Raw genomic sequence first — 25,921 nt, 5'->3', positions numbered from 1 at the left:
TATCATCCTTGATACCTATAACCAATCAGTTGCCAAGTTCTGGTGATTTGACCCTGAAATATTTGCTGCATCCACTCCTCTTCTATTGTCACTGCTACCTCTACTAACTTAGTGTAAGCACTCACAGCTTCTTACCTACACCTTTGGGACAGCTTTCTTACTAATCTCTAGCTATACTAAAGATAAGGATTATATGATGCTTTTTCATTTTCAGTACACATTTGTATTGCTTATCCTATCTGATGACTATGATTATAAAGCTTATAAAACCATTACCCCCTTTTTTAGAGACAATAAACCTGAAGCTCAGATAAGTTGTGAATTGCCTGAAATTCTTTGACAAATATATACAAAGGCCAGAAATATAATCTGAGTTATTGATTTCTAGTGTAATGTCATTTTCAAAGCAACGCGTTACTTTGAGTGTAAATCTAAAGGATCCAATATTTTGTTAATCCAAACACTAATCATAAGACCCTGTGGATCTGTTCTATTTAATAATAGTTACTCTTCAGCAAGAAAACCACGTACCCCAAGACTTTAGGACTCAATGTAAAACTTGGCTTTCCATGGTGGTTTTGCTAAAACAGCTTGATTCTGCAATTGAAAGAACACTTATTTTTTAAAAGTTTTTAGGCCCCTATATTCCAGGTCCTCATTTTATAAATAAGGAAGATAAGGCTCAGAGCATTTAAGAGATTTCCCCAAAGGCATAACATTAAGTAGTAACCACAGCCCTCTGGAAAAGCAATGATCTGAAGATCAGGAAATGATTCCAGCAAGAAGCTTAGTCACTAGTCTTTTCTTTTGATTCTTTTTGAGGCATACTGTGGTTATTCTAGGAAAGAGATGAGATCCGTGATGACCTGACTACTCTTTTCAGTACACATTTCCTCCTCATATAGATAAGCTAGAGATGAGGTGATTAAAAGTCAAACCTCAAACTCGCATCAGGAATACGCTTCCAGTTCAGCACATTATTGCAGGTTGTATTAATTTTTGCTTTGCTATCTGATTTTGACTCTTTGTCTATTGGTTTAAAAATCTTCTTTATATTTTTCAGAGTCATTTAGAGATAAGGAGTAGAAAGGGTAAGAAAGATCAAAGCATTTTCTTGACTTGTCTGTTGTTTGTGCATTGATTTGGTGCTGTCTTATTAAATATCAGCATTTTTAACCCCAGCCACAGTTAAGGGAACCTTTCATGCTATTTTTCCTTAACCTAGTTTCTTCTGCATTCCCTACTTATAAAAATTCCTAGTTATGGCTTTGATCCAAAGCTTTCTCCATAATACCAAAAATATGTCCAAATAGTCTCACATTTTAGACCAGGTAATCAAAAGAGCTATTTACATAATTTCCCATGAAAAATTGTATAGTCTATCCATAGTATGTTATTTTCATTTTAATAAAATACTCAAACACATGAAATAAACACAGTCAATTTATCTGTAAAGCAAAAAAAAAAATACTCTGGGGTGTTTCTTGATATATTTTAATTGCCTAGCAACTGTATTCAACCTTCAATATGAAGGGGAATACAGACATTCCAAAAACAAAGGCACATATTTTGGAGCCACACTAATACCCTGGAGAGTTGCTGAAAAAAAATCAATTGCAAAACTTAGTATCAGGAGGAAACTGAGAAGTAATCTAATATAAACTTTAACTTTTCCAATAGTTGGCTCCAGTATATAGTCATCTTGTGTCTACTTGAAGACTTCCAATGAGAGAGAATCAATTATCACCGGAAAGCACCTATTGGACTTCCACATAACAGTCTTTCAAATACTTGAAGATAGTTGTCATGTGTGTTGGACTAGGAAAGTAGATTATGACTGCTTTGAGAGGATCTAAATCTCTTATTCTCCAAAGTAAATAACTCCTAGACCTTCAAATGATGTTCCTATGGCATAGCCTACAGTCATTAACAACATCATCATCATTATTGCTACTAGTATTTATTTTTTGAGTTTTCAGAACTCTAATTATTAACTTATTTAATACTCACAAAAATCCTAAGAAATAGGTGCTTTGATTTTCTCCACTTCACAGTTGAACGAACTAAGTCAGAGATTAAATGACTTGCCCAGCATCATACCTAGTGCCTGCAATTTGATTTGAACTCAGGTTTTCCCCAACTTCGGGTCTCATGCTCTATCAACAATGCTACCTAATTGCTCATATCCTGGTCATCTGAATCTGGACACTAAGTTATTTGTCAATGATATTCCAAACTGAACATTATTTTCTCAGAACAAGAAGAAAATATTGAATGGGGTGGAGCCAACATAGCAAAGAAAGAAGACAGATTCATCCAATCTCTACCAAATTACCCTTCAAAAAGCTATGACACGCTTCAAAACAAATACTGGAGCAGCATAACCCACAAAAAGACAAGGTGAAGTAATTTTTCACCCCAAAACAATTTAGAAGGCCAGCATGAGGGATATAGTGCATGGGGATGCCCCCCATAGCAATAGGACCTGGGCACAGCTGAAGCAGCAGTAAAGACTTCCAGAATTCTCAGCCAATGATGCCAAGAAGGGTTGGAAGGCAGCTGCTCAGGAGATTACAAGGGTTGATCTGGGAGCAAGACTCTTCTTGCATTGCCCATACACAGAACCAGGTCATAGTCAAGAGGTGCAATCTAAGATTGAGGAAGAGCATTAACAAACACCAGCACTTATAGCAACACAGGAGCAGAGGACTTTTGTCACAGTTCCAAGGTAGAAAAGAGTACTTGGAGTTAAATTTAGACCACAGCACAGGTTGGAAGAGCATAAAACACACTTCTTAGATCATACCACCTTGGAAGAACTGAAGGCAGAGAGCTCCCCAGAGTCAACTCTGAGGGCAGCTGAATAAAGAACTTGAAGCTTGAGTCAGTATTCCCATCACTGCAGTTATAGAGCCCAATTTTAACATTTTTTTATTAAAAGAAAAGGGCAGGAAAATGAGCATATAACAAAAAAAAAAGAAATTCAAGACTCAAATTCAGAAGAAGACAACAAAGTCAATACTGCTGCATCTACCTTAAGTCCAAAAAGAATTAATGGAAGAGCTCAAAATAAAGGAGGTAGAAAAAGAGGAAAAATTAAGAGATAGGAAAATCATGAAAAAAAGTCAACAGCATGGTAAAGAAGGCACAAAAAATAATAAAGGAATTAATATCTTGAAAAATATAGAATAAGCCAGTTGGTAAAAGAGGAACAAAAATTCAATAAAGGGAAGAATTTTTTTAAAGCAGAATTGCCCAAATGGAAAAATATATTCAAAAATGCACTGAAAGGAAAAATTTAAAAGACCAAAAGGACATTTTACAAAGTAGAACTGGCCAAATGTAAAAGGACGTACAAAAGTACAATCAAGAAATCATGGCTTTTAATGCAGTGCTGGTTAGTTGTGAACTGATTCAACCATTCTGGAGGGCAATTAAGAACTATGCCCAAAGAGCTTTAAAACAATGCATATTCTTTAATCAGGTAATACCATTACTGGTCTGTGTCCCAAAGAGTTTTTTTTTAAAAGGTTTGGGGAAGGGCCTACATATATAAAAATATTTGTAGTATTTTTTGTGGTGGAAAAGAATTGGAAATTCAAGAGATGTCCATCAACTGGAGAATGAACAAATTGAGATATATGATGGTGATAGAATGAAAACTATCGATACAGGTTGACAGTGGTCAATAAGGGGCAGTAATAGGAACAGGACCCTCATGCCCTGAAAACTTTCATTTCTCTCTAGGTAGCACTAGATAAATACCAACTGCAAAATCTGTAGTTTCAACATTAGTCAACCATGAATTGTAGATTTTATCCACTCTGTGTATCAGATCTATAATATTCTAACCAGGCATCAGCTTTGTGTTCTTAGAAATAATTAATTACCTATAGTGGTCCTCCAATACACTGCATTCTCCTGCCCCATATCCCCACTCTATAAGGGCAGCAAGACCTCTCCTGCATTGACAAATGATAACAAGGTGGACAATGAAGGGACATGGAACCTGTGCACTCGGCACTGTAAGAGAGCAAACCCAGATTCAATCTGCCAGAAGAACAAATTAAGCCAGGGAAGGTCAAAAAGGACAGAGAATTCCAGAGGAGGAACAGAGGAACTGAGAAGATCCAAGCAGTTAACTTACTTCTCTTTGGGGAGCCCTCCAGAGAGGTTGGTCTGAGAGAACCTCTGAGTCTTGATCATCCTTCTGTGAATCCAGTGGAAGACAACAGGAGTGGATAGGACTTTGTTATAAAGCTATATACCCCCAAAATATTTCCTCTCTATCCCTCTAAAGCAGTCCTTGAACTTCATACCATAACTAGGACAGTTAGAAGTCAGGACAGCTTTTACAATTGACCCCAGAGGGTCAGGCCTGACTGCAGGATTTGGGGAAAAGGGGTTTAATTGTTAGTCTTTAGGGACTTCCTACTCCCACTTTCCCATTACCTTTATCCCACAACCTTACCCTATGTTATGTGTGATCCTTAAGAATAAGTAACTGTTTTATTAGATCAAGTGTCTGTTTTATAATATCTAGGAAGAGAGACCTGATACTTGGGGAGAAAACCCATACCTTCTCCTCAGGGAGGGAGAAGCAGTTCAGTTCTATATTTTACTTCAACCATCTCTGAATAAATATAGTTGTGACTCTGAAGACAACTAATGTGGGTTTTACTAGGGAAAGAAGGGGTAGAAACAATCTAACTTTCTCTTGAGGCTATATTCTATGTGGGTTTAGCCGAGGTTAGTTCAGATTAGTAGGGGAGAATTGAGACAGAGAGGAAGATAGCATAGCCTCAGTTTTGCTGAGGACCGAACCGACTTTATACAAAGTCAGATGATTGGACAAAGGTAGATTCAATCAGGATTGGGGAAATCCCTCAGCTCACATACCTTGCCCTATTCCAAACAACAATTTATAATAAAACACTGTTGTTGTTTAAGTGGAGTCATAGTGGCTATCTACTGGCCTGGGATAGAGAGAAGCCATTTAGCTCTCTGAGCCTGAGAAGATCTTCACTATAGACTGGATTGAGTAAAATCCCATTCACCCATCTAAGTCACCTTTCACAAGAGGCAGCAGCAACAACAACAAAACCCCAAAGAAAAAGTACAGCAACAAAGCAAAATGACTATCTGATGAGGCTTTATAGATAGCTAAGAAGAAAGGAAAAAGAGGAAAGGTAAAAATAGCTAATAATGCAGGACTCTAGGGAATAACAAGGAAACATAAAATGACTTTCTTAAATGAGCATTGCAGAGGGAAGCTAGGTGACTCAGTGGATTGAAAGCTAGACCTAGAAAAGGGGAGCCCTAGGTTCAAATGTGGCCTCAAATCCTTCAACTGTATAATCCTGGCAAGTCATTTAATCCCCATTGTTTAGCCCTTATTGCTCTTCAACCTTGTAACCAAAACATAGTATTGATTGTAAGACTGAAGGTTTTTTTTTAAAAGAGCAAAGCAAAAATTAAATAAGAAAACAATACAACTGGAAATACAAGAGATCTCTTCAAGAAAATTAGATATCAAGTAAAATTTTCAAGCAAAAATGAGTGTGACAAAAGACAAAAATGTTAAGAGATTTAACAGAAGAACAGGTGGCAACAAGTATATGTAGAAAAACCACAAAAGAAATATCTTAACACCACTGACAACCACAATGGTATGGATATTGATATAAAGTCACATATCCTAGAGAATAAAATCAAGTGGGCCTCAGGAAACATTGCTAATATTAAGACTAATGGAAAGTATGGAATTCCAGCTAAGCTATTTAAAATCCTAAAAGATGATGTTGTTAAAGTACTTCCCTCAATATGCCAGGAAATTTGCAAAACTCAGCAATGGTCAATGGATTACAAGAGATCAGATTTCATCCCAACCCTAAAGAAGGACAATGCCAAAGATCCTTTTAATGTCCAAACAATAAGTCTTAATTGATGCTAAATCACCAGAAAGTCAAGATCGAGTAAGAGCTACCTGTCTTAAATCTTTATTGAAATTTATTAACTACCTTACCAAATATTCCAAATGTTAAAAAAATATTTTGTACATTTGGTTTTATTAATCATTTATGTTAATTTAATTGACTATCAAAAGTTTATAAAAACAGACCTTTGTACATCTAAATGAAGTCTTTTCAACAGACCGGACACGGTGAGATCTCCAGATTTAATTTCTACAATTAAAAATGGTTCTTCAGCTCAGTATGATTGCTCATATTTTCATTATTTCTTACAAGTAACCTTGTTTTATTTAAATTAAGGGTATTTTGGGTAGATACATGATATGTGATCATAGATGTAGATATATGTATATATATGGAAAGAGAAGTGATAATTTATAGAGAAATGTTTTCAAATTGATTTGATATTTAATAAATTGAAGTAGGGACTCAGATAATTAATGAGCTAGATGCTACAATTTTAATAATTTATGAAGAAATTTGAAAACATTCTATTCATTTGCTTTAGAACCAGAGGTGAGAATGAATATTGTAGTAAATTGGTTAGCTAGCTGAAGTGGTTTGATATTATTATTGACTACTATCCACATACACACTGTAAACCTCAAAATTCCTTAGACTTATAAATGTTGGAAATTTCACCATTGGGATATTTCATACTTGGAAAATTTCTTACTGATAGTCTATTGGAATGGGAACCCCATTGGCATGGGAGGTTCTTTCTCTTCCCTTCTTAAGATTACTTTAGGACAGAAACCCTTTGCTGAACAATGGATAGGACTTTGACCTATGCTTAAGCATAGAACAGGAATTTCTTTGAGTCTTGATTGATTTTAGAATTGATACAATGGAGATACTTGGAATAAATCTCCACCCTATTCAGTCCTAATAGGATTGAGTAAGGGCTGCAGCCTAGATCAAAATTTAATTATTCCAATCTCTACCATACTCAAGTTAACAGGATTTAGAAAGGGCTGTAACAAAGGAGTAAAGATTTAATCATTTGAAAAATATGACCTTCAACAGACATGTGCAAAAGCCAGAAACCTCTGGGCGGTCCTGGGTTAAGCGAGAGCCTCCATTGACAGGGAAATTGATGAAGAGTGATTGGTAGATGTGAGGACTGAGGGGAGGCAACTTGGATGGTGTCCTTAAAGATAGGAGGGTCTGGAGAGAGAAGGGGGGTAGAGTTTTTGGTCGGGGTGGTTCCTGGGCTCTGAGGAAGCTTGCTCGGAAGGAAGCTGGAGGTGGGGGCCTCTGAGACTGTTTCTCCATTTTGGACACGTGAGTAATAGGGACTGATCTCTTTTCTTTGCCCCAGCTATCTAAGGGCTTGGGCCTTTTGGCCCAGCCTAAACAGAAGGGGTATTTAAGCCCTATTCCCTTCTCTCCCCTTTCTCTCTCTATATATATCTCTAATTCCTTTCTTGCTCCTATTGTAATTAAACTCCAAAAAAGGCTGACGGCTGACTTGAGTTTTTCATTTAGGAATTACATAGCTGATTCCTTGGCGACCTTAAATTAATATATATCAGTCTTTTAAAGTGATTCCCTTGTAACAACACACATACACTCAATGGAAATATATGTTTTTATAGAAATACAGATATTATATAAATGTGTATGTTGCATATATGTGTAAAACAGATACTGTAAAAGGATACTAAGTTGATTGCATAATTGAACAGATGATAGATCAACTTTGGAAAAATGCCAGATTCTTTTTACAACCTCAAACTTTTCCCTGAAAGGCCTATCTTTTAATATAAAGACTTTCCTAGTGGTACTATAATTCTATAAGTCTTGAGATGTTATAATTTCTGAAGAAATGTTCATGGGCAGCCATACAGTAGGAGGTATCAGACTCTAACAAATTACAAATAAGATATTACAGAAGAAAAATGACATAAAAATTCTATAAAAGAAATCAACAACTGAAATTTTATATGGCCTAGTCATGATGAGAATTACCAATGGATTTCCTGAATGATCTTCTGAATCTTCACTAGGTCAAAAGAAAATTGGGAAATTCTCCAAGTTCTTTGTTTGGTGTATTTCTTCTAATGAATTGATGGGAAACCATGGACAAGGGTAACAGAGTATATACATGCATAAATAGACTGCATCGTTTGAAGGAATGCCCATACAAATTAAGTCATAGATTCATCAAAGATGCCATCTGCTGCTAATTTACAATTTCACACCTTTGTTCCCTTTTGACCAAGTACTCTTATGTGACAATTCCCTCAAAGTCATTTAGAGTTTTCTTAAGAAATTAAAATAAATTCACATTAGTCTTGGGAGAATATGGCTAGGAAAATGGATAAACAGAAAAATGAAATTACATAATAGGTTCCAAAGGATGTTTTTAGATGTTTACAGTTTGGGCTTATCCATTCCACTGATTTATACCTCCACCTAGCATCATCAGTACCGATGGAAGACTGGCTGTGTTTACATCTTACACTAAGAAATACCTAAGCGTGTTAGGGGGAGGTTACAAAGAGGAATTCAAAGCATTACTTACATGATTAGACAGGGTGGGACATGAAAAATTAGACTACAAGTCTAAGTAACAAGAAAAATGGCAAATTGATAATCACTATGAAAAAGAACGAGTGGAGAAATGAGACATGAGCTCAGTTTTGGAGAAGTCAAGCTAAGAACAATACATCTTTTCAAAAATATTCAGACTGGCAGGTGGGAGTTCAGTGACTGAACATTAGGTGAAAGGTCATAGTAAAGAGATCAATTGGGAGTCATCACTGTTAGAATAACTGCTGAAGTTATGAAATTAAATGAGCTCACTCAGGAGAATTTGTCGAGAAGCACAACGCAATTAAAAAGAAAAAAGATATTATCCTGACAATAAAGTACATTCTATTGTGAAGTACAACTTATTGCAATGAAGAAAAATTAACTTGGAATATTTGAAAGAAAAGTTATTATTGTTGTTATTGATAATGATAATGTTGATGATGAAATTTTATATTATATTGCTGAAAAACTACTTCTACGACTGAGAGCTTTAAGACAATCTGTTAATTTTTCTATTATAAAACAAAACTGGATACTATTTCCCTAAGTTTTAGAGCCACCAAAAAGGAGTTAAGTAAGGATCGCTTATGTCGTTAACTCATACTTTCTGTCTCAGAACTGATACTGTAACAGTTAAAATTTAGGAATATGGGGAGACTGAGGCAGGTAGAAATTAGTTTCTCTCTGCAAGGAGTATTATATTTTTTAGAGGTTTATTAAGGATTAAGGATTAAAGAATATACAAGTAAGAAACATGTGCCTAGGCCAGAGGCCTAGACAAAATAACCTCACATCATGGAAGAGATGCCTCTGCTCCAAAACGGAAGTCCAAAAGAAGAGACCCAAAAACCTTTGCCACCAGTTTAAATCCTTCCTCAATCTCGGCCCACCTCAGAATACCCGTGAGATTACAAAGCATTTTGGGGAAGTGGAGCAAAGGCTTGTGGGGGTTGTAGTCCTGTATTTGAGTCTATTTTTTACAATACTAAGGATGAGTTCCAAGGCAGAAGAGTGGTAAGAGGTAGGCAATTGGGGTTAAGTGACTTGCCCAGGGTCACACCAGAGTGCTTTTTAAAAACAAAAGTTAAGTTAGAAAGTAATTTAGTCAATAAACATTTATTCAGTACCTACTGCTAGACACTATGCTATGTGCTGGTGGTACAGATAAAAGTTAAAAAACAGTCCTTGCTCTTAAAGAGTTGTCCAGTTAATGGAGGAGAATACATGCAAATAGCCATGTACAACCAAGTCACAAATGAAAAAGTTATGAACTCTTGAAATCCATTATTTCCCTCAAAGCTTAGCTCAAGAACTACCTTCTATAAGAAGCCTTTCCTGATTCCTGTCAGTGGCTAGTGCCATTCCCTTCTAAATTACCTTATAGTTATGTGGGCATGTATGTACATATATGTATATGCATGTCCCCATGTCTCTCCCTTTAGAATGTAAACTCCTTGAAAGTAATATTACATTTCTGTCATTGTGTTCCTAGTGTCAATCAATGTCAGTTGATTGGTTATTTATCACAAGCAAAAAGGGTGAAGTGGATAGATGCAAGAAAGCATGACTTCAGGGCAACCAGGTGGCTCAGTGGATAGAAAGCCAAGCCTGAAGCCTGGAGGTCCTGGGTTCAAATATGGACTTAAACAGTTCCTACCTGTAAAATCCTGGGCAAGTCATTTAAAGCCTGTTACCCAGCCCTAACTACTTACTCTTCTCCTTTTTGGAACCAATACTTCTAAGCCAGAAGGTAAGGGTTTTTAAGGAAGAAGGAAGGAAGGAAGGAAGGAAGGAAGGAAGGAAGGAAGGAAGGAAGGAAGGAAGGAAGGAAGGAAGGAAGGAAGGAAGGAAGGAAGGAAGGAAGGAAGGAAGGAAGGAAGGAAGGAAGGAAGGAAGGAAGGAAGGAAGGAAGGAAGGAAGAGAAACTAAAAAACTAAGGAGAAAAAGGTTAAGGGAAGAAGGGAAAATGATAAAAATATGATTTCAAATTCCACTTCTGACATTTGTTAATTGGGTGACTCTTGGCAAGCTATTTAATTCTCCAGAATTTACTTTAGACAAGGCTGTACTCACTCCAAACACACTTATTATTAAGACTCTCAAAAAAGGCAAAAAAGGTATTATAATAATATTTTCCTTATCCTTTCCAGTCTTTAATTGCATTCATTTTAGTACTTGCAGGAAATGTTTATGGTCTTCCAAGTGGTTTTCTTAAAATAGAATTCTATTTTCAGGACTTAAAAGTTTATTCCTTAGACAATATAAGTTAGTAAGTAAAAAGAAACATTATTATGAAGACATTTTCAGTACCAAAACTCTCCTCCACCATCTTTTTCCCTCCTTATCCCAAGTTTTCTCTGATTATTTAATTTGTCAATAGCCAATTTTTATTCATAATATATTGAAATCAAGTAATTCTTATCACACTGTCCTCCCTTTTACCACTTTACTACTCATCAAAGTAGAAAAACTTCATTATTCCGGGGACCGTTTTGTAATTTTGTATGTGCATTCATAGGATTTTTGTGTTTGGGAAAAACTGACATTTTTTGTCTTGTTGTGGAATGGTCATTCTGACCATAGTCAGAATCATCAAAAGCAGGAATGAGGTCAACTGAAGAATAATTTGAATAAATTATCTCATTATCAATATTAAAATTCTTTTGTTGACTCATATAAATTGCATTTGCTTACATGAATAATGTGTTTCTCCCAAATAAATATAAATTATTTGAATATTAATAATAGCTAATATTTAGTGAAGATAAGAACTGATTATTTTTTATCTTTATGTCTCTAAATTCTAGACCAATGATAGCACACTTGAGGTGATTGATAAATGCTCAATGATGAACTGATGTAACCCATCTGTGTTTTAGCCAAGTTGTTATGACATACTAACTTCTCAAGAGGTAGAGATCTTTTCTCCACCAAAACCAAAATTTGAATCCATATCCTTACCCTCTCAATTTACTCTATACATATTTATCCACAACTATAGAGAATTATTTTGCTAAAGAGTCTTCAGACTGTAAGTTGGACTTTTTGCAGCTTTAATTTAGGCTATTTTAGAAGAAATCAAGGCTCTAGAAGACAGCAGCTTCAGGTCTTATTTTTTAAAACCTTCATATACATTTAATCAGGTCCATTAATTCCATCTTTAAAAAGTTGTTTAACTTATGAAATGTTGAAACATGGGATTTGCTTATCTCACTTCTCTCTTTCAATCTAAATTTACCTTAGCAGCTCCATCTTTATATTTCTTGTTATTTCTTGGTTTTTTATTATTACTATTATTTTATCATTAAATATAAAATTACATTTCTGGGCTGTTTTCTAAAATTCTGGCTAAGGATTTGATAAAAATTTACTTCTAGCTTACTGATTTCCAAGTAAAAAGTAAAATGTCCATGCTTTATTTAAGTGAGTTTCTTCAAAACATTATTAGAAATATCCTGTTTGATAATTTGGAAAAAAATAACCACATATTCACACCAAACTGTTGTCAACTTTGGTATGGTATATTCAAAACAGATTTCAATTCTCTTAAGAGTATTTTCTGAAATCAGAATTATTATTATTAAAAACCATACTGTTTCATGAGTACACAAAACAACCATATTAAGTATGTTACAAATCCATCCTTCCAATAATATCTCACCATTTTCTAGTACAGGTCCACTCAAGGTAAGCTAATTAATTATTAATAGAATCAGAGGCAGCTAGGTGGCGAGCTAGGTCATTGAGAACCAGGCCTAGGGATGGAAATCTGGCCTCAACATTTCTTAGCCTTGTGACCCTAAGTAAATCCCTTATCCCTCATTGCCTAGCCCTTACCACCCTTTTGTCTTGGAACCAATACAAAGTATTGATTCTAAGATAGGAAGGTAAGGTTTTTAACATTAAAAAAGTTAAATTATTAATAGGATCACAGATGTTCCAACTGGGAAAGGAGTTTAAAAGTCATTTAGTTCTGAAGAAAAATTTCTTTTCTAACACACTAACAAATTGTCACCAGCTTCTACCTGAAAACCTCCATTGATAGTAAATTCAACTGGCCATTTGACTTCACTTTTAGACAGAAAATTTTTGTTTTTGTTGAACCAAAATTCTCTATGGTATCTACTCACTTGTCTTTATTATAATAAACTCTATAAAAATGCATGACTTGAAAAGCTATAGATTCAGTTTTACTAGTTGCTTGGCCTTGTTGAAGGATATAGACCTAGCTTTGGTGTGTATACTTTATGTTCTAAAAGCTCTCTTTTACTTCTTAGCATAGAGAGAGATTATGATAACTTAAAAAGAGGAACAGTAACAAAAATGCTCTAATGGGCTAGATATGAAAGATGAGCCACTCCTATCTATGCATATTTGTAACATAAGCCCTGAAAACACCAATAAAACATTTTAAATGAACCAAAGCAAACAGAAGAGTGAATACAGGGATATACATAGAGCAATTTTGTCATAACTTTGTTAAATTTAATATATATGCATATATTAACACATATGCATAAATATATGTACTTTAAAACAAATTGTACAAAATAGTTGTATCTTATTACCATATTTTCCTATTCTATATATAGAAATATTTATATTTGATAATGATTAACAATAATAAAAAGAAACTTTGAATTTTAATGAATAAACAGCAACCATCAATTTATTGAATGTATTTTATGTCAGAATAGAACTTTGAATAAATGATTCCTCCTTCTTAGGAGAGGGAACCCATGAGCATTTTTTGAGTTAGGAAAAGGTGGGAGGAAATAAATCCTTTTCTTCTCTTCTTGAATATTCCACAAAACAGGGTTATTTCTGCTAGAGAATGTAATAAATGTCTAATTGTCTCCTTTAAGGACTACAATATTATTTTATATATTTGAAATTTAGTTAATGGTAACCTTGTCAATTTCAAACTGAGGCCAAAGCAATAAACAAAGTATGACAACCACCAAAAGAGAATTTACAAAATAGAATGGGGGTTGTTGCACTTTCACTTATTGGAGAGTCACAGAAACCTTCAGTTCTGACTCTATTTTTACATTATATACATTTCTTACAAGTGACTTAAACTGAATCTTTTTGTAATTACCAAATTAAATCTGGGCAACAGGGTGCTATCAAAGCAGATGACCTGAAAAGAACAAGTAACGACAGTATCATATCAAAGGAAGAAATAGAAAACCTTTAAAAAGCAGACACATGAACTCAAAAAAACAAAGTAGTCGGGATCTATTTAATGTCAATATCATATTTGTTTTTTATTTTAATAATAATGCAGATAATTCAGAAAAGGTTTAAATTTTGCTTTAAAAGGCAAGGAAGATTTTTTTTAATATTTCAATCTCAAGCAGTTAAAATAGAAAATATTTTGCTTCTTATGAAAGGGAACCTATGCCTATTGGATAAACTTGGTTATTAAGAATACAAATAATGACACAAGTGTCCCACAGAGTAAAGATTTTGCTCTATGTTTCCACTGTACACTAGTATGCAATGTCATAATAGCACTGAGAGATAGAAATAATTCTCCATAAAGACAAATTCCCCAAAACTCAAGTTGGCAAACTGCCATGAGATTCCAATATCCTTCATCTACTCTAGGAAAAGAAATGAACCCATTAATGTATATGGATTAAATTATATTTTAAATATGTTTTATGGTATACAAAAGTATTACATGAATAATAATAGTGATCATCAAGTTAAAAACATGTTACTCTCATTCTGGTAATAGGTGGTGCCTACTACATCTATGTGCAACACTTTTGGCAGAGAGAAGAATGAGTCTACGACAAAAAAGTTTTTTAAATGGTTCTATTCCAGCAACCCCTTCCAAATATACAAACGTAAGAGACTCTCAGTGCATAAGGGAGAAAGAAAAACAGAATTTCCTTCACGAATATTGCTGAATGCTGAATACAATAAACTCTGACTAAGCATGAGCTACGTGAGACAGACCGTTTTCTCCTACTAATGGAAATTATGTTTTCTGTAAAGCAGTGTCCAATTTCCACAAAGTTGGATGCTTTTTTAATTATATCAAAGATATATTACACTTCTAGTGGAACCTCAGCCAAAACCTGAGGAGAGAGACCTACAAAGGAACTCAAGTCACAACTATGACTCACAATGTTAGCTCTTGAGGGGAAGAGTGACAAGAATTTAGTTCAGAAAATAGCATTTTCTGCTCCTGTGACTCACAAAAGAAAAAAAATATATATATATACATACATATAAAGGCTAGTGTTTCTTTGCTTCAAGAATGCCACTGACTATGACTAAAAATAAATAAATTGAAATAAAATAAAATTTAAATTTAAAAACCCAGGTAAACTAAAATATTTATGGCAGCATTTTCAGCCATAGCAACTACTTTTAGTAGTATCTTCCTATTACCTGTAGTAAAAAATACAAACTTTTTTAGCCTTTTAAAAAACTCTTAATAATCTCTCCTTAGCCAACCTTTCCCAGCGAAGTCTTCACTACTTCCCTTCTTGCTTGCTCTGGTCCAGCCAAATGGGTCTTCTTGCTGTTACCTGTACTTGACATTATTACCTTCTTCATCTCTTTGTATAGACTCTTCCCAAAGCTCTCTCTCCTCCCTGCTACCATTTGGAATCTCTAGCTTCCTCCAAGACTCCTGATACACAACAGGCACTTAATAAAAGCTTATTTGTCCTTCTTTCTTCCTCTCCCCCTTGAGGGCAGGGACTATTTTCATTTCTGTCTTTGAGTCCTCAGGCAAGGTGCTTGAAACTTAACAGATATTTAATTTAATAATTTATTTTAATACAATTCAAATTATTAAGTATCTGCTCATCAATTTGTATTATATTGAATATCCACTATTTTCCTAAAATAGTCCTTACTTCTCCTAGATTTTCTCATTGTCTGGCCTGCTTTGGGGAGACAACAAAGGACTTTGTGTCCCTATACCCAAGGAAACTGTATCCACCAGAACGCATTTGATCTTCACCCTCCTTCCTTTCCACCTTTCCAATTCACTACCTCTCCTGTTACTATACCCAGAGAAATAGAGAGAAGATAGATAGAGATGAGAAAAAAGATATAGATATGGATAGAAGTATAGGTATAGGTATGAGTAGATATAAATGAAATAGGCTAAAACAGATTTAGATATATAGAGAATATATTCACATATAACACATATACCATGCATATTATGCATGTATATCCACATACACATGTAGATCCACACATATAGAAAGATATATAAAATCACGAGTCATTTTTCTATATAACTGACCTAACTCAGTAAGGCCCATTAATTGGACTCTGGTATTGGGTTTTGCCTTTGAACAATACTGGGTCAATAATTTGTCCCAAATCCCCTGAGAAATGGGTTACTGTAAACAAATCGTTACATATGAAGTCAGAGCCCTGAGTTTGAATCTCAGTTCTGTCAATTACTAGCCATATGATTTGGTCAAAACTCTGAGTTTCAGTTTCTTCACCCAATTATAAATTTAAAGCTGGAAGAATTCTTGGCATTTACCTAGTACAACCCTCTCATTTGACAGATGAGGAAACTGAGACTCAGAGAAGTTAACTGACCTACTCTAGGTCATATAGGAAATAACTATCATGGACAAGATTTGAACCCAGATCCTCTGATCCCAGAGCCAATAACCTTCTCCTATACTGAATTGCCTCAGAAAGTGAGGGATTTAGATTAGATTTTTTCTTAAGGCTATTTCTAGCTCTAACATTCTTTTTCAACTTCTAAAAGTAGGCATTTTGTAAAGAAAAGTAAAACTTTACACTGAATCCTAAGACCAGAGAAGAGACCTTTATATAACCCTTGACTACTGCTTCCTCTGGACACTAACAGTTTTATTTTTTAAACCTTTTCACCAGATCAGATTAGGTAATACCTAATACCTACGGTCACTATATATAGTGAAGTCTGGAATGCAGGTGTCATTCCTAGAATTTTTTTTTCAGTCTTAGAGCAATTTCAGAAAATTACGCCATAAGTACATTTTTTTAATTGCTAAAGGGTAAGAAGTTATAAAGAAATCACAAATATTTGCTTACAGTCCAGAGAAGAAATAGAGTCCTATTAAAAGGAAAAACACATGAATGTGGACAATGGTATGGTATAGTAAAAAGAACTCTGAATATTGAGATAAGAGTCCTGGGTTTGAATTCTCACTCTAATCATCACTCTGAGACTGTAAAAGGCAGATTAATACTACTAATACCTAACCTAGAGTTTCGTCATAGGGGAACAAAGGACTTTCTTATAAAATACTATCAGGCATTTAAAAAAGAGAGAAAACCTGTCTTTTCCTCTGTAACATGCTAAAGCAGATTTAAAAATGTTTATTTAAACATTTCTCTTCTATCTCTTGCTGCTTTCCAAAATAACACCTGGGTCTCATATAGGATGTCCTCAAAGAAAGTGCAATTTAAAGCATTAACCTTAAACTACAGTAAGTTTTATGGGACACTTTGTCCAAAGGGATACTTCCTTCAATGGAACAGCTAGATGACGAAGCAGATAAGAGTCCCGGCTGAAGTAAGAAAGACACTTCTCCTCCCTTCAAATCTAGCCTCAGACACTTAGTTGGTATTTGCCCCTGGGCAAGTCACTTAACCCTGTTTGACTCACCACTCCACTATTTTTGCCAAGAAAAACTTCAATGGGGTCATGAAGAATTGGACATGACTAAAAACAGCAAATAACAAAAACAAAATACTTCCTTTAGCTGTCTGGCTAGTGGCTGGACAACCAGATGGAAGCCAGAAAGACCAAGGTTTGAGTCTCACCTTTGATTCACTCTGGTTGTGCAACCCTGGACAAATCACTTTCAGTGCTCTAGGAAAAGTCTCTAAGACTATAAATGTGATTCTCGCCTGCAGGGATAAAGGGAATTTCCTCATTTGGGAGTTCCCTGTAGCAATGAAATCACAGGTCAAGTCTCCATCTAATTTCAGGATTGCCAGATAAAAGTTCCTACTTGCCAAGTGTCTATACCTACTCGAAAGCACTAAAGAAATTGTGTCTTTCATGGGCATAACTTTCGTCCTACAGTGGCAAATTCTGGAGAACAGATCCAATGGGGAACCTGTTTAAACCTCTTAAAGAAAAGAGCAATTAGGTTAAATGTTCCAACTCACATCACGTGCTGAGCACAGGCCTTCACTCTTCTTTGGGCCCAGGAGTTTCTTCATACTCTCCTTGATATTTTCTTTTCGCTGTTGTCGAAAGATTTTTTCCTGATCACACAGAGCCATACTAAATCGAAGGTCAGGAGAAGAGCTAGTGTGTAAAACAGATAAGGACATGAATACCTCAACTTTTTGATAAATGCAGAGTGATTTGTCTTTGTTGCTCCACCACCACCATTTTATATGCCTTCCCAATACCCATTGATGCCCAGTGACCACACATTCTCTGCCCTCTTTGAAGATTTATTCTTTGGAAAGAATTAAAAACTCAGTGGCTGAAAAATAACCTAAAGTACTAAAATACTTCTTGTTCTGATGCCTTTACATTTTAATGGACTTCAAAGAAGTTGAACCCTAATTATAAAGTTTTAAGAAACATCCAATAAGTAAGGCAGACATTTCTTGAAGGGCAGTAAGGCTCTGTTATCCTTGATGTTACACCATATGAATATAGCAGAAATTTCAGTCAGGAAAGCTAGAATTAAGTCCCAATTCTACCTTGAATTTAGATTATGGCCTTAGTCAAATCACTATATTTTTCTAATTCTCAACTTCTTAATCTATAACATGAATATAATACTTATCCTGTGGACATAATAGGGTTTTTGTGAGTACCAAATCATATAAAATATGTGAAAATACAGTGGAAATGATAAACTGTTATAGTAATAAAGTATGTCTATTGTTATTCTTACTCTTTTATGTCAAAATGATAGCTATTCCTGGGATTTCATTAGGACAAGGAATTCCCACACATGGAAATTCCCTTTACCATCACAAGTCACCATCTCCCTTCTCTGAAATCCTCTAGTCTTGAGGAGTTACTTAAGGTTGTTAGGCTAAGTGACTTGCCCAGGGACACAGAGCCAGGACTTCAACCCAAGGGTTTTTGCCTCCGAGGTTTACAACTGTTCACTATGCCATGCCAATACTCTGTTTTACATTGTTAAATTGTTAATAATACGTTCAAATTTAAAATGTTAAGTATGACATTAGAAATATAAATATTAGACACAACTTTAAAATTTAAATCTCTTTTAAATAAATGGAAATCTGGTTTCATTTCTAACCATTCTATGTTTTTTTTTCTTGAAAAATTAAAAGATATAAAAGAATTTATGGAGCTTAACAAATAAAACTTGAATTGTTTGGAAAAGAATTCATAGTTTATATACTATTCTTATGGTCTCCAATAGCTGCACAATGAGTAAACATCAATGACTATGAAATCCTTTTAAAATTCAAACCAATTGAATATTATCCTATAAGTTGGTGAATCACATTATATGTTGATTTGATGTTTTCTTAAAGGAAAAACATTATTATCCCAAAGTCCAAAATGTGTTTGTACAATTAATAAGGTGCTTAAAAGGGTGAAGGACTCAACTTGAATTTTCACTGATAGAACTCAATTGTAAATGGGTAAGAACTATAAATGGGAAAATCTCCCTCTACCTCTTGCAAGTTTTTATATTTAGAAAGTTGTTTTAGGGCAGTATGACCAACTGTAATGAAAAACAAGCTGCCAGACTACATATAAAGATCCTAACAGGTACATATTGAAAAGAAAGCATATATTAACATTATTTAACTTGCATTGCATTTTTATTTCATTAACTATTTCCCAGTTATAGTTTAATCTGGGTCAGGCCACTCAGAAATGTTGTGGGACACAGTATATATTTGACATCTATCTATTAAGAGTTTAAATGCTTTAATCAAGATCACTCAAGCAGTATTTATTAATTGTAGGATTTGAACCCAGACCTTACTGGTTCTGTATCTGTTACTCTGTCTAATACATCACACATATGCTCTTATGAAGTGCTTAATAACATTTCCAATTTTTAAAATAAAATAATACATAATTTTATTTTCAGCCATTTTTAAAACTGTCAGAATTCAGACCTCTTACTTATAATCTGTTCAATGAATTTGTCTGTTTATCCAACTGAGAAATCTGTATGCTCTTTTGAATTTTTAGACTAGGTGCTAAGAAGGAGGAATAGTAAAATGGTGACAATCTGGATTTGGATGCATGGCTTCTTGTTGTTACTAGCTGAGTGATATCAAGTAAATAACTTCAATCCCAAGACAAAATTTTAACCTTAAAATGAGTATATTGGACAAAGTGATCTATAAGAACCTTCTTGGTATTAACATTCTTTAGTATATTTAACAATCTACCTGGAACAATATCACATTGGAAAGGCAGCACATTGTGGTAAGAGAGAGTGCTGGGATGAGTCAGGGACCTGGTTTTAATCCTAGTTCTAACACTTCCTTGGTATGTATTCGTTCATCATCTCTTCCTATTAGTCTCACCTTCCTCCTCCCCCAAAGAGAGATAAGACCTATAGGACCATATCTTGGGAATTTTTTTTTAACATTCTTACATTCTGTCTTTGAATCTATATGAAGCATCAGTTCCAAGGCAGAAAAACGGAAGGGCTAGTCAATTAGATTCAAGTGACTTACTCTGGGTCACAAAGCTAGGAAGTATCTGAAGACAGATTTGAGCCTAGCATCACCCATTTTTAAGCCTGGCTCTCCAGCCACTGAACCTCTTAACTGGTTCTGTCATGGGCATTTTGTGAGATCATTCAACTGCATTGCTAAATTGTGTGTGAGTTACAAAAATATCAACAAAGGCCGAATCTCAGAACAAAAAAATATTGTTTCAACTAACTATCTAAACTATAAGTTGTTTAGCACCGTGCCTAGTACATAGTAACCACTCTATAATTGTTAGCTACAATTATCAGCAACAGCAGGAGCTGCTACAGCATTGTTGTTGTTGTTATTATTATTATTGCTATCTAAACTTACAAAGGTTCTACACCTGGGATCTGTGAACCTGTGTAAGTGTGTATATATGTGTATGGCTACATGTGTTTAGAAATATACTAACTATATAATTTAATATCTGCAATAATTCAATGTAATGTCATATGTAATACTAGAAGTATTGTATATAACAATAGTATATGTAACATATAGAATATTATACTAACACACATAATAATACATTTTATACATAGTAATGCTTTTTTAATATAAATGGTGCCCTTTATAATCTTTTACATTAAAAAATACTATTCTGAGAAGGTGTTCATCGGCATCACAGCACTGACAAAAGTGTCCCTGACTTATAAAAGGTAGCTCACTAAAGATATTCCTTAGTCCACTGCATTGGTTCACTAAATTTCAGTGAAAACTGAGCAGGCAAAATATCACTACTACAGCATTGATCTTCCCTTCGACATGATATTGTCCTAACAAGAAAGCCCACTTGATTACAATTCAGAATACAGGTCTCTCAATAGAAAGTGCTCAGATGAGGCAAAAAGAAGCCTATCTCAATGGAGCAGATGGATATATGAAAGAAGGAGCAGTGGATAAAGGGCTAGGCTTGGAGTCAGTGAGACATAAATTCAAACCCAGATGCAAGCTCATGTTCCTCACTCCAAGTCCATTGTTCTTTTCTCTTTACTATGAGTTGCTTTGCACAGTGATTGGCACATTGTGAGTGTTTAATAGGGACCAAGTGACTATTCATGCAATATGGAGATTTATAAGAACAAGTTTTAAATTAAATCTTTGTGTTGATCAAATGATGAAGCTTAGTTTTAAAAAAAAGCAATGCCTTTGTACAATTCACTATGAGAATGAATGTGAGACCATTGATATACCTTCGAATAAATGAAAAGAAAAACAAGGTTAAATTAATTAGTAAGATGTTTAAATAAAGAAGACTCTTTATCTTCTAAGAAAGACTGAGCAAATAATGATTTCTCATCATTCTAAGAATAGGAAGGAAATTTTGTGGCCTTTAGTCCAATTCAAAAGGAAATAGACTTCTTATAGCATACTCAGTGCTTTTCTAGAATGAGCACTTGGCCCAGAACATAATATTTATAATGTCAAGGCTTGCTCTACCAGATTGTATTCTATGAATTTATAATTCTGGCCCTCTGACTTCCAGCAACTTTGGTGTGGGATAAGGTTCGATGGGCCACCTAATCTCTGAGTTCAGTTCTGCATTTTTTTTTCATATAGTATCAAATTTGCAATGGAAAATACACATCTATTTATGTGTGGCTACTTTTTTGGACCAGTTCCATTGACCACATTTCGAGAAGTCCTTCCTTAAACAATTCACTTAGCCACTGCACAGTTTTAAACCCAACCATAAACATCCAATTCAAATCCGTTTTTTTTAATCACAGAACTCTTAAGGGTCAAAAATAGTCATGTTGGGTTGGAGAAAAAAGAAGCACGAATAAATTAGGTGCCCATTTTGAAATATTAAAAAGTTAATCCATTCCTAAATGATGAAAAACATGTAAGATGTTGATTTTACAGTTTAAGCAAATCAGTCATTTGATATATTTTCATTTAAATGAAAGGAAACACTTACCAGACTTCAAGGGCTACTTCCAAAATCATTTCAGTGACCTAAAAAAGAGATAGGACACTTAAAAATATGAGGACACTTAAATGACAATTTTATGTCAAATACTTTTAAAGAGACTAATAAAATGTTAGTAAATCCAAATGGATCTCCTTTTGCTTGCTATTGTTTTGTGGAGGAAGTTTAGTTGGAGTGTAAATTGACTAATCAAATAGCCATCTAGCATAGACTTATAGGTCTCCCCCTTAATAAATGAAGTAAAGATGAGAGTTGGGATCCAAAGAACAAGAAAGGCAGATGTCTTCTGGGATTTACATGTCAAAGAGGAACCAGCGCTGCAATTCTGAGTCTGTTTGTTTGTTTGTTTTTCCCAGAGTTCCATTAAGTCTTCCCAGTATAACCATTCTTTGGTTTGTTCTATTCTCATGAAATTTATATATGTAATCACAAAGCAAGAGCAAATCTGAGTGGACAGATACAATTGCCATTTGTTCTTGAGTCTTCCCAAGAGTCCTGTCTTTATATCAGTTTAGAGGATATCTAGGATAAAAGTTGAAATAAAAGGCTTGAAAATATTGATTGTTTAATAAATGCATTTGGTTCACTCACCTGATTAACAAGAACAAATCAGAAGAGAAAGCTAGGTAGCAAAATGGAAAAGACGGCTGGGCCTGGAATTGGGAGGACCTGGGTTCAAATTTGACCTCAGACATGCCCTAGCTCTGTAACCCTGGGAAAGTCACTTAACCTTACTTACCTAGCCTTACTCTGCTTCCTCAGATTCAATATTTAGTATCGATTCTAAGACAGAAGTAATGGTTAAAAAAAAAACTAATCAAAATTCTCTTGCTATCAAGGATAATCACAAATTTATCTTAGGTATAATGTTTCTGGCATATTTTAAACATTTAGTAAATTCTTATTGACTGACTACCCTAGTGACTATGCCCTGACACAAAGTGAATGAAACCTTCTGTTCCTGGGCTCTCTTCACCTTCCTGGAATTCAGATGGAACTGGGTACAGGTGGTGCTTCCTGTGAGGCAGAAACAAATTCCTATAGAAGTTGTTTCTCTCACATGCATCTGAACTCTACATTACCTCTTTTACATTGTCATAGCTATTAGAATGTCAAGTGGTTGTATCTCTCCCACTCTCCCAACCCTAGATTCTTTATTCAGGAGCCATAGACACCTAAGAACCTAGGAACTCCACCTTTGCTTGGAATTGTACAAATGTAACAAGAACTAGTGTACCGTACTCACTGTTCTCCCAGAAAGAAAGAACATTCTAGCCCTGATGTTTCAGGAGAAAACAGTCCTGGGTGCTTTCAGTAGGAAACTTATAAAAGAGAGAAAGGGGGGGGGGATGGATCAGAATAAAAGTAGTTCTAGAGGCCAATAAGAAATGGATGTGAGATTGAACCTAATAAGCATTTAGTAAGGATTTCCCATGTACATTATACTCTGCTTGGTTGTGGGGAAAGCACCAGAATTATAAAAATAAATACAAAATAATTTCCAAAGAGAGAGACCAGCTGGAGATGTCAAGAAAGGCCTCAAGTAGAAATTTGTGCCCAAAAGAAAACCTCAAGAGATTTGGGTCTTCTGTGAGACAGTTGACAAGGTGTGCTCCATGCATGGGAAACAGCCTTGTAAAGTTACAAATATAAGAGATGAAAAGTCCTATAGGGAGAATAGGAAGTAGGCACTTGGGCTGGAGCATCATAGTATATAGTATATAAAATGAGAGTTAGAAAGGACTTCAAGGTGTCTATCAATCAGCAAGCCAATCATACTCTGGCAAGGAGGAGAATCTGTTGTGTTTGTAAAGCCTTTACAAAAGATACCACCCTCTACTGAGTTAATACAGAATACAGTTTCATCTCCAATCACATTTTTGGATAGAGACTAGAACTCTGATTTCATCAAAATAGAAAAATACCTTCCACCAATGCTGGTCAGATCTTCTCTGCAACATTTATATTCTTATAGAGTTGCCTTTTATATTCTTAGAGGGGCACTATGTGACAGAGGTTTTGCACTCAAGGAAAAGAGTGACAGGCTGGTGTTGATGGATCTGCTCATCTCAATGGGGGAAGGGTCCCAGGAGGTCTGGAATGTTGGGAAGCCAGAAGATTCTGACTGGGATTTCAGTTAGATCTCTCTCAGCCTTGAGAAGCCTGGGAGGGAGGTCTGACCAAACCTTTCTCCTGAAGAGATTCTCATCTTTTCCTCTCCTGGTAAATGGACATCTCCACCCCCACCCCAATAGCCAACTGAAGGGATAGCTGAAGAAGACATTTGAGCCTCCATCAAACTTATCTCACAGCTCCTGGTGGCCTGGGTCTGAACTGAGGCCAGGGGGCCAAAGACTAGGGCCAGTCAACCTGACTCTCTCTCAGGGGGCCCAGGCTGCCAAGGCCAGAATTCCCCAACTCAAGAAGGGAAGGAAAGGGGTAGTTAGAGAAGGGACACCTTTCCACACTTTCCTCACCAATTCCCTTCCTGCTAGCCATTTCTTTTTGTTAACCTAGCTGACTTAATTTATAATAAAGTTGCTGTCCTTTCCCAAAGTGACTCAAGTGTGAGTGGGACAGCTTGAAGGGGGAGAGTAATCTTCCTGAGAAGAAACCTTTAGGCTCTAGTAAAGGAGGAAGTCAAGAGCCAGTTTGTGAGAGTAGTCATAGCTGAGGAGGGAAGGCTGAAGGGGAAAACTACTCACTCCATCTCTCTCTCTCTCTCTCTCTCTCTCTCTCTCTCTCTCTCTCTATCTATCTATCTATGTATCTATCTATCTATCTATCTATCTATCTCTTTCTCTCTTTGATACAACTTTAAACATCAGCTGCATCTCCATGATCCTGCTTTCAGGGGGAGATCTCCATTCCTCCTCTATCCCTTTTACCACCAACTAATTCCTCCATTACAACTAAGAGGTTAAGCAACTTGCCCTCACAATCTGCATGTGTCAGAGGGCTTGAACCCAGGTCTAACAGACTCTTGAGGATAATTTCTTATCTGCTGCCCCTCACAACCAAAATTCAACTCAATTAAGCAAATACTTCATTGCTCAAACCAAACATTTGTGTTAAGACCTAAATTATCCATTCAATGAAAAACAAGGAAGTAAGGGAAAGGGGATAAGTTTATAGCACCTACCTATGTGCTAAGCCCTTTACAAATATTATCTCATTTAATTTTTCACAAAATCTTGTGAGGTAGGTCCTGTAATTATCTCCATTTTGCACTTGAGGAAACAGAGGCAAACAAAGTCAAGTGATTTTCCAGAAGTCATACAGCTAGTCAATATCTAAGTCCAGATTTGAACTCTTGTTTTCCTGTCTTCAGGATCAGTGCTCTATCCACAGGGTCCACTTAAGATTTTCTCTTCTAAATAGAAATAATGGCTGACACATGAGCATATTTATCTAACCATGATAATAATATTTTACTTTTTATAATTTATTTTTATTATTTTCCTTATGAATAACTATCTTCATTTTATGAATGAGGAAAATGAGGCTCAAAACCAAGTGACTCATTCAATAGTACAAAGTTAATGTGTGAAAGCTAGACCTGAATCCAGGTCTTCTAATTCCAAGTACAGGTTACTTTCTACTATAACATACTAAAAATAGATAGAGACAAAAATGTAGACCTAGATAGCTACAAATATAGATAATGTCTATATAAAAATAAACATATGAAGACTGCTATAATTATTCTTTTGCCAAAGGTGGCACAGTGGCTAGAGCGGATACCCTGAAATCAGGAAAACGAATTCAAAAC

General features: G+C 35.3%; 1 protein-coding gene across 1 annotated transcript in view; it reads right to left on the bottom strand.

Annotated features, from left to right (window-relative positions):
- PLA2G4A (phospholipase A2 group IVA) overlaps positions 1-25,921 on the bottom strand; it is a 166,284-nt gene that overhangs the window by 53,353 nt on the left and 87,010 nt on the right. Inside the window, exons 6-7 of the mRNA XM_007480974.3 lie at positions 22,138-22,175; positions 17,667-17,808 (exon numbers count right to left, since the gene is read on the bottom strand). Of these exons, the coding sequence (XP_007481036.2) occupies positions 17,667-17,808; positions 22,138-22,175 (180 nt within the window). The remainder of the gene's footprint in view (positions 1-17,666; positions 17,809-22,137; positions 22,176-25,921) is intronic.

Source organism: Monodelphis domestica, chromosome 2 (genome assembly GCF_027887165.1).
Source record: "Monodelphis domestica isolate mMonDom1 chromosome 2, mMonDom1.pri, whole genome shotgun sequence".
Classification (NCBI taxonomy): Eukaryota; Metazoa; Chordata; class Mammalia; order Didelphimorphia; family Didelphidae; genus Monodelphis; species Monodelphis domestica.
Note: the sequence above shows the minus strand (reverse complement) of the source record. Positions and strands in the feature narration are given on the sequence as shown.